Source organism: Centruroides vittatus, unplaced genomic scaffold, assembly GCF_030686945.1.
Source record: "Centruroides vittatus isolate TY-2023 unplaced genomic scaffold, ASM3068694v2 contig_392, whole genome shotgun sequence".
In the NCBI taxonomy this organism is placed as follows: Eukaryota; Metazoa; Arthropoda; class Arachnida; order Scorpiones; family Buthidae; genus Centruroides; species Centruroides vittatus.
In genome coordinates this window covers 260,457-270,415 of record NW_027122208.1, presented here as the reverse complement: position 1 = coordinate 270,415, position 9,959 = coordinate 260,457, and the positions used below count along the sequence as shown (strand labels likewise).

At 37.9% G+C, this 9,959-nt stretch overlaps 1 protein-coding gene across 2 annotated transcripts in view; it reads right to left on the bottom strand.

The window, feature by feature from the left end:
- Positions 1-1,408: 1,408 nt before the first annotated feature.
- The window catches only part of LOC136975951 (LIM domain transcription factor LMO4-like), a 29,501-nt gene continuing 20,950 nt past the window's right edge, over positions 1,409-9,959 (bottom strand). For both annotated transcript variants that reach the window (XM_067271129.1, XM_067271130.1), the window contains exon 3: positions 1,409-2,658. In XM_067271129.1, coding sequence (XP_067127230.1) covers positions 2,388-2,658 — 271 coding nt within the window. In that variant the 3' untranslated portion in view covers positions 1,409-2,387. The remainder of the gene's footprint in view (positions 2,659-9,959) is intronic.

Genomic DNA, 9,959 nt, shown 5'->3' with positions numbered 1-9,959 from the left:
AGACGAACTACAAATTTATAATTAGAATATCAGTCTAGAGTTTTTTTTCTAATCCTCTCTCTAATGAATTTAGTAAGATTAGATGTGATTAATTAAATTTTCAATCTTTTACTAAAACAATTGTGTTTATTTTATAATTTCTAATATAACTTGTTTAAAATTGTTTTCTCTCTCTAACTATCGTCTTAGATTATTAATAGGGATATAAAATTTCCGGGGGATGGCAAAATCCGTTTTAGATTGAAATATCACCTGCCAAAATTAAATTAATATATTGCCTAGTAGTTTAGTTATTAAGTTTTCAAAATAAGTTTAATATGATGCGTATGATAAATGTCTTCATTTACTTAAAAAAGAAAATAATAAAATTAATCTATTTTAAAATTTTAATTAATATTTATTTATTTAATAATTTTGGCGACGAAAAATTTCATCTATATGTTTTTAATTTATTTTAATGGATCAAATTTCGCTTTTATGGCCTTATTCTACCTATCGTGTTTCTATAGATTTCAATAGAGAAACATATTAAATATAATTATATAACGTTTTAAATACATTCTTAACGGTTAAATTTTAAATATTTCCATTTCAATAATGAAATTCTAGAAAATGAGTTTGTCTAGAATATAATAATTGTCAATTTTAAACAGTACGCCTAACGGACGAAGCATTTGGTTAATGAAATTGTATTATTCGAGAATAAATATTTGCGATACGTAAATATGGAAATTGGTTACTTTTTATTTATAGAAATTTTACGTTAATTACGTACAAGAATTTTGCCTTTTTTGTTTTTTTAATTGCAAAACTTAATGAAACCGAGAATTGTATTTCCGCTCGATGCAAACTGAATAGACTTTATTCTAGTGGTTAAAATCTTCCAATAATCCAAATTAATTGAAGGTTATTAGTACAATTCCAAAATTGAGATTAGTTTTCTCGTAATTACGCCATTTCGCCATTACGATCTATTTGCTTAAGGAACATTCGCGTAAATTACAAATTTATTAAAATTCCTATCATCCTATTGGTTAAAATCCCTATATTTCTCAGATTAAAAATAAAAATTGTTCTCCATTCTTGACGTATTTAATTAGCTTTCTAATTAAAATTAACATCTTAGTCTAACGCCAGTTCGACGTACAAGTCAAACAAGTCTGAAGTGATCACATTCTCTACTAATGAATAGCGTCTGTGAAGGAATAGTTTGTTTATCTTCGCCCACTCTAGTCTAACTTGAATTTCGTTATCAGTGATACTCGTCTATGATGTAAACCAGTCCCCTACACATTCACCATTCGAGTAATTAGGCTGAAAAACCTACACAAACAATATTAAATCGCGCTTTTTCCCTCCCCTTCTTCTACGGCGCAAAATTTTCGTAGTATTACGACAATTATTAGGATCGATTGAAATAAAGCTTTATTACTATAATTAAACAGACAATCACACCATTTTAAGTACATTCCCTTTACTACATCAGTCAGATTTGATTAGTTCTTAGGGTGAGGCTCGCCTTTTGGTGGACAGAATGTTCGACAGGGCAATTTCGCGTCTAAGTAATATATTCAAGAATGAAATTCGCGAAATGGACCTGCTTTTGGGCAAAAAAATCCTTGTACGGTTTCACCGGTTTGTTTTTTTTAATAAGTACCTCATCGCATGTGAGCATATTTCTATACTACAATCTCGTATGTAGTGATAAAAAAAAGAAAGAACCTCTTCGAGTTGTTTCTAATGACCACCAGAAGGCGAAATCACATAAAGAACCAATAAGATTGTAAAGGTACAGTTTTAGCCACAAAACATGGCCACCGTACATGGCTAGTTGAAGACGGTGCAATGTGTATTTGTTATGTGTATTTGTGTGTGGTTTTTTCTCTTTTCTCCTTGTGGTGATGGCACAAAATTTGTCGCGTTTCAAAAAAAGAAGAGGATCACTTACGGTATCTTAACGTAAAAGTGTAGTACAACATAAACTCGTAATTACTGTCCCTAGTCCGGGGATGTAAAGAGAGGAACAGTTATTGCTTTTTTTTCCTAAGTATTGTTAGGTAGTACAAGAGAACCGCAAAGAACGTCCTTAACAGAAGTTCGTCAACTATGACCTTATCCCATAACAGGTCAAAAACATGGACAGACTGTGGATTTTCAACTTTTTTTTTAAATATCGACGTTGATGGTTCGGATGCGGTTATTGAAATTATGAATTGTTCAATTGTCTTTGATCAGTTTGTTTAGTTCAACAATGCATTCATGCATAGCATACACATTCGTCACAAGTCCTGAATTACTTCCAATATATTTTTAGAGGATTGCTACGGGAGAAAAATTATATAAACGGAAATAGCAGGCCCAAAGAAGGAAGGTCGAGACGAAGCAGTTCAGACTTTGATGGCTGAGTTGAGTCGCATTTTGCCGTTTTTCCTAACTCCTGCAGGACTTACCGTCCCTTTCAACATCTTCATACAGTCCTGTTCGCAAAGGACGTTGCCGTTAACCAAATTGTACCGGTCACCTGGTACCAACTGATTGTGACACTTGACACATGCGAAGCATTTCAGGTGATAAACGTTGTTCTGAGCTCTCATGACAAATTCGCTGGCTGGGATCATTTGTCCACAAGCACTGCAGGAGCCGCTAGTGCCGAATAACCTGAAAGAAAGAATATGTTTTTAAAAACTCATTCATACCCAAAAACGACTAACAAACATGTGTTTAACGTATGCGAATGATCAATATTTTAATAGAGAAATGGATTTTTTTTATTAATTAAATACAATAAAAGCCCGGAGAAAATTCAATATACTTAAACGAGTTAGACACGAACGGGTACACTGTAAACCTTTTAAAAGCATTAACAATTTAACAAGCCGAGCATCACCGGTCTCCGAACGATATACATAATATTGACTCAAAGCAAGAGAGGGTAACAAGAAACAATGTTCCCAGTTTATTAACGCAAAAACCTTTTAACGTCAACGAAACGGTTCCATCTCCAAATGGGTCGATGGCTTGAATCGGTCGCCATAATCAAAATTGCGATTTGAGAAATTGCGTGCAGCTTTATTCCGGAGAGACTACCAAACAGTATTATCAAGATTAAATCTTGTCTTCACGCTATTCTCCCATCCAGTCAATTAGTTAATTATGTCAATTCGACAAACAAACTCGCAAGGATCTAGCAAAAAATCCCGAAACGCTCTATCCTAATCCGCCATTTTTTTTCTTTTTTTTCAAAAAATAAAAACTCCAACGCTTTAAACAACTAGATTCCTATCGCAGATGGCTTTGTAGATACGCATCGTGTATATGTATATATATATAAAGCTATCGTTTGTACAAGAGCTGGCATAAAAACTACTAGTACTTGAGCAGGATTAACTAATAAGCGTCGAGAAATTAATGGCCGAAACGAACACCAAATCACAGCTTAAGGAATGGCACAAGAACTGTAATTAAAGCCGTTCTTCAAAATGTTTATCATTAAAAACAAAGGGGAAATGAACTATTATATATGTAAATAAACATTATGTAGTCTACATACATACAAAGCTTAGAATAAGTAAACACATCTCCAGTGCAAGCTCATACAAGGTTCGACGAAGAAAAACTAACGCTGTAATTAAGAGAGGAATTTCGCATTGTCTGTTCTATTTATTACATACAACAATAATTAGCCTAATTGTCACCTAACCTTCGGCAACTTCCTTCTACGATGCTAATTAAGCAAGAAAATGAGTATTGTAGAATGGGATAAACTTTGTTGATTTTAATTTAAGAAATAAATCTTTGAAGTTAGATTTATACTCTTTTTTCCCCCTGTTCTCTTATTAACAATATTCGTTGGCAGAAATTAATTACAATCGGGATATAGCGAGAAGAGAGGAGAGGAAAAAAAAAATTGAGATTTAAAAACACAACTGTTTAATTAATTTAACATAGTTTATTATCTTTCGTGATGTGTCGATATTTCCAGGCGCGTGTACATAGTTATGGGGGTTAAGGATCCGTTTAAGGATGAAGCCTGCCCTAATTACTGTGGCGAGAGTCGAGAAGGTGGAGGATAGTGGGCATTTGGAGCCGGGTGAAGTTGCACGATTGAGAACGCGTGTGAACATACATACCATACGTGCGTGGTGCCATCTATCGCGTGAAACACAAAGCGAGCGATTAAGGGGGGAAGAAGTTTGCAACTATCCAAGGTCACGATGAGGCCAGAAGAAAAATTTCGATAATCATTCTCGAATTTCTTTGGCGGCGGTTGTTATACCGCACGCGTTTCGATATTACCATTTTTTCGGTAACTCGGTTTAAAAGATAGGAAAGTAAAAAAAAGTAACAATACAAATAGCAAAGCCGGCATACAAATAAGACAAAACAATCCCCAGAGGTGGTGCCGGCGGGGAGGGAAAATACGAAAATGTCGGCTTGGGCGGGAAAATGAAAATGAATTTGTTTTAATAAAACGTCAGCAAAAGGTGGTGGAGTAGTAACCGGCGTTGGAATTCCCATATGGCAGAAAAGATTCCCCAAGGGATACTCAGAACTATAGGAACAAGATCAAACACACAGTGTCTTTAAGTGACTGGGCAGGCAATTTAATTTCCTAAACTCCTGCCAACTAGATTACCTGACACTATGCTATAGTAAGGAGTACGGGGGATAGAGAACTGAAAGATGGTGGACCATAGACTCACAAATGTCACCGTTAAAACGATCATCCAAACTTCCATGCACATTCTATAATCAATTCATCCGAATTCGTTAAGGACTGAAACGAAAAAACGGTCAGACATCATCGGAAAATCGGTCCGACTGAACGCTGCATTCTGCAGATCGGGTCACTCAAAAATTGGCGAAATTGGAAAGAGGGAACCCGATTTTTTCCTTTTTTTTATCCTCCCTTCTTTGTTAGAAGGTCAAACGTTTGATGGTGATTGGCTATTGTTTGCCTTTTCTATCGGTTTTCGAGATAGGTGATGAAGAGGTGGACGAATCAAACAAATGGACGGTCTCCATTCCTATTTGTTTTTGTGAGGCTCTTTTATAAAATCTCGTTTTCCAACCCGAAAACTCCTTCATTAAAATTAAACCGCAGCACTTCTGTACTGATTTGAACGTGGTAAAGACGCCCGATTTAAATAAAATCATCAGCGTGCGGCGGATTTTATTCTCCGAGAAACGATACCAAAGCCTAAAACCTTTAAGAAACAAGAAAATAAAACAAAAAAACACGGAAGAGGGGGAAACCGAATCAACTTCAAGCCGTTTATAATCCCTCCCGGTGGTAGACAATCTGTAGGAATTCAAGACTAGACACACACCATTCCCGATAATAGACCAACCTGTTCGATCAAAAAAAGAAAAAAAATTAGAAGAAAAGGAAGAAAGAAAGGAAAGAAGGAAGGAAGAGAGAAGAAGAAGAAGAAAAAAATTTTCTGAGGACGAAAAGAAATAACGCCTGGTAATATTTAAAACCATGCCAACATCTGTTACACAGGAGAACGGGGGAAAGGAAGAGAATTAATATTTGGTGGTTCCTTATGTACACGAAATTGCAATTTGGAGGCTAATTACTTCTGCGTGGCCGTCCTGTATGTAATCCTACAAGGCTCTATTTTATTAGCTTTCAATTTGTTACAGGAGACGGAGAGTTGCGCTGAATGCTTTCATTTCGCCACTTATACAAGCTAGGAGATTTAATGACATTCGGTCTAGCAGCCGCTTCGGCTTGTCCGGAGTTGGAGCTCTGAAAGGGAGGGAGGGAAGGAAATGGTGGAGCGATGTTTAATTTCGTTGCTATGATTGAAAGCAAGGTGCTGTATTGTACAACACCGACTAATAAACCATGTATGTCAATTTTCGCTACGGGAGGCGTGGCATTTGAAGGGTGCAGAATCTCCTGCTTCTATTAAATTCTCTCCTCCACCTCTCTTTGTAATTTTCGCTTTTCTTTAGCATCGAGAATAGCCGAAATTTGCAGAAAATTCTCTAATAAAATTGCCATTTTTGTTGGCGCTCTTGTTTCCGAGATTTTGACACCGCGGGTATCGCTACCCTTTTTTAATTAAGACGTCCCGGATGGGGATCGATGCATCAATCGCTCCATAAGCCAAACCGCGACTTATGAAAATTCGCTTTTATTTTTATTTTAACTGCGAGTGTTCTATTTGTTTCAGTTAGCTTGACGAAACAGAATTTTTTACTCTCAATTTTATTGACACCGTAGCGATGGGGAGTAGCGCACCAATTTGGTTAAAAGCCTGTTCGTAAAACAAACAATCCAAAGACCAGCATTAAAAAAAATACGGGATAAACAAGACTTAATTCTAATTTGTAACTCGTCATATTAACAATAAAATCTAATTTTGCGCAGCCACTTTTGTAAATTTAACACCGGGAGGCTGTCTGCAATTTCGTTAAAAGCGGAACCGAGCCCCGATGACCAGAAACAACTAATCAATAACTTATATAAAAATTTCGACCGGGCCGTGCCGCAGGCCTTAAAACGGGCCGGCAGAAACAATTTAATTAAATCATATTAATCAATTAAGAACGAATGCGGGCTGGCTTAATTCCTTCTATCACTAGCAGGTGGCGCAGCGATATTTATTAACGTCCGGAACGGCGCTCTCCCATTGGACGCCCATTATGACATCATCGGAATTCAAAATCTGTCCGTCGAAACATCTTCCCGAGATATAGTAAGATATCAAAAAACAGAAAAAGACCTTAATCCTATGATAACGGTCTTATGGAGAATGACTATCGAATACGAAGGGGATGGGAAGGCACAAAAGAGCTGTTGATATTGATCAGTAACCCCTCGATATCGTTGCTATGGTAACTGTAGCGTCTATATTCCCGTCTGTGTTTATGGACCGGTGAATAAATGCACGACAACCAGAAGGTTTGATAAAGCTTTGTTGCTTGTTAGGAAGGTACATACAACGTCCGCCATTATTCACTATTATCCTCTGTTCATGCATACAACACTTTTCCATCAGTCGGAAAGAGAACAGTTTCACCATGACAGACTACATGTAGAAAGGCGTCGTTTAGCAAACCCATAAAATCTCATTACCAATTTTCCTCTCGCAGGCGCTTGGTGGCGCAGGTGTGCAGGATCCCACGCCGATCCTTCTCAGCTAAAAGTAAGATCCAATTTCACGTGAAATACCCAACTGAAAGGGGTGGAATGGATGGAAAAAAAGGGGTAACGGTAAAAAAAGCTATGTTTTTTTTTTACTCTTACTCTCTCCTTCCTTCCGCTTCTACGGATGTGTCGCAGCGAATTTTGGCTTAGGGGATTTTTGACATTTTGCGTTTAAATTCCTCGCTTGTTTTATTCCCCTACCCTTCTTTCTATATTTCTTCTGTCCGCCACCCTCCTCCTCCTCTTCTTCCCGTTACGCGATAACAAGTGAGAAAACCGGTGTAAGGTTCTGCCTATTAGAATGGTGTTAGCAGCGAACACTTCCGATGGCCAAGTCATTCGAATTTTCAGTTTGTTAGGCGCGAAATCTGACTTGGGTAAGTGATAGCCCTAGAGGAAAGACGCTTCCTTAACCCGATTGGATCATTCTTAAAACAAAAATCCGTCTCCCTCTTTCGAGATTTCTCCTCGTTGGCTAAATCCGTCTTAAGCCATTTCCTCTCCAACTTATGAATGTATTAACGAGTACCATAAAAAACCGCGCAACTCGCTTTCTACCCAACAGATGGCAGTAAAAGCGCGTTACTATACTGTATACATATATATATATGTATATACATACATACACCGTAAAAGATATTTACAAGTTACATTTTGTTATAATAATTAAAAAAAGTAAAAAAAATCGGGCGGAAGATAGTAGTATATACGTGGTTTTTTTAATATCCAGCTTTAATTCGGAGCCGTTGCAATTAATCGCGGGGTAAAAACCACTTAAAATTTCGAAAAATTAATTACTAAGAAAAAGTGTGTTTCAATTGCAGTGCTGCCATCCTAATGAATTCCCTATTTGCCGCATCGGAGAGTCGACTCTAATAAAATGTGTAATGTAATGCGTTAATTAAAAACGGGCCGAGTTAGCCGTAATTCACGGCGTTAGTCTACTTGCTGGGTTCACCGCTTAACCATGCGTACTAACAAATGAGAATTTCTAGCGCAACCGGGAGAAGGAAGACGAAGGTAAAAAAAATCTAAGGGAAAAAGAGTAATTGAAAAGAGCTGTTTCGCTTTCTCGCCACTAGACGGTGCGATTATCGGAGGTCCTGGCTATTGAACCCCCCGATATAAATCATTTGATGACGTCCTTTCAGCGGCGGATGTTATCTAATACCAAACTAAAGAAAAGATTAGATATTAAATGACAAGGTTATTGGTAATTAATGGTGAACCCCGATTTCCTTTTAATACATTTAGGGCAGATTCGATCGCGCCTTCTAAGAAACCATCCATGTGACATCATTACCTCCACCCACCAATTGGCAAATAAACCCTCCCCGGCTCGGCCAAACATTCTAATGCACCCTAACCAGCGGGCCGAGGGTGGACGTGGCCTCTGGATATTTTTAATTAAAACGCATTGGCGCCGCCGATCGGAGTAAAAATCGATAGTTTTATTAAGTTATCTAAACAAAAATCGGGTACAACGAACTTAATAACCGATAACTCTTTCCCCCGGTGTTTTTTTTTTCTGTATCCTTGAACCAACAGGTAGAGGGACATACGGCGGAACGAGTCTGCGCACGTGCGATCTCGCACCAGCTGTGTGATGGTAATGATCTTTTAATGATGTCATACGTCTAATTAGGACTGCAACGCCGCTTCGTCTAATTACTGCTGGCGATATGTGTTCCTCCCGTAGCGATTTAGGGGGCCGTGTCGCCCCTCGAGAAACGAGCCTTCATTACCGTGCCAACTTTGCATACATCTGTCAACATACATACAAAAGGTGTTCCCCGTTAAAACAGGTACATGATTGTAGCACCCATTCACCGTAGACGAAACGTTAATGTAGTCGTTGGTATGCATCGTAGCGTTTGTGATTTGCCTAATCATCCAAAGACTCGCAATTTACAATACGAACTGGCTGAGCGAGGAACAAACCACTTTTTCTTCTCCCGCTTCTGTCCGCAGGCCTGGAGTAGACAATCGATCACCTCGGATCGGTCTGCGTTCTCATTCAATTATCAGAATTCTCCCCATTATTTCTTCCAGTACGGAGAAAGATTGTATATGGTGGTTGGATACGCTAGCAATCTTTAAACCAAAATCTCTTTTTTTTTCCTTCTTCTTCTTTTCCCCCTTCTTGCTTTCTTTTCCTTCTTCATTCCATTCCCTATTGTGGCATTTCGGTTATAGTGGAAGAAAGTACAGACCGAATTTGCTGAAGCGACCAAAATGGTTTTCGATTTGAGATTGAACAACACTGTGCCCTATTAAGGATACCTAAGTCGTGTTTTTATATAAAGAAAATTTGGTAGTTAAATTTTCGAACGGGCTCAGGGATTGGCGAAATCGAGCATGAATTACCCCGTACTTTTTCCCTCGTACATAACGTGCTTGGCCCCCATTTTTTTGACATTTTTAATTGCCTCGATCCGCTTCCGTAACGCAGACATCAGACTAAGAGTGCACGAGTTAAGGATTAGATTACCAATGACATATGACCACTCTTCGGCTACGTCAATCGTAAATATCCAATAATAATAATCAATTAGTTGGCTAATAACCACAGCTGCGTAGCTAAACAACTAATTAAGTCAACCAACAATTTTACAATCGATAACATCTAATTGAAACACAGTCACAGCAGTGCGGGGAGGGAAAAAAAGAAAAGAAAAAACCACGATAAGGGAGATTAAAACAACTCATTAGCAAATTTCGGGTCGTTCGTTTGCAGGACATCGATAAATTTTTCTTTAAAAAAGTTACAAAATGGAACCGAATCAGGTGTACACAA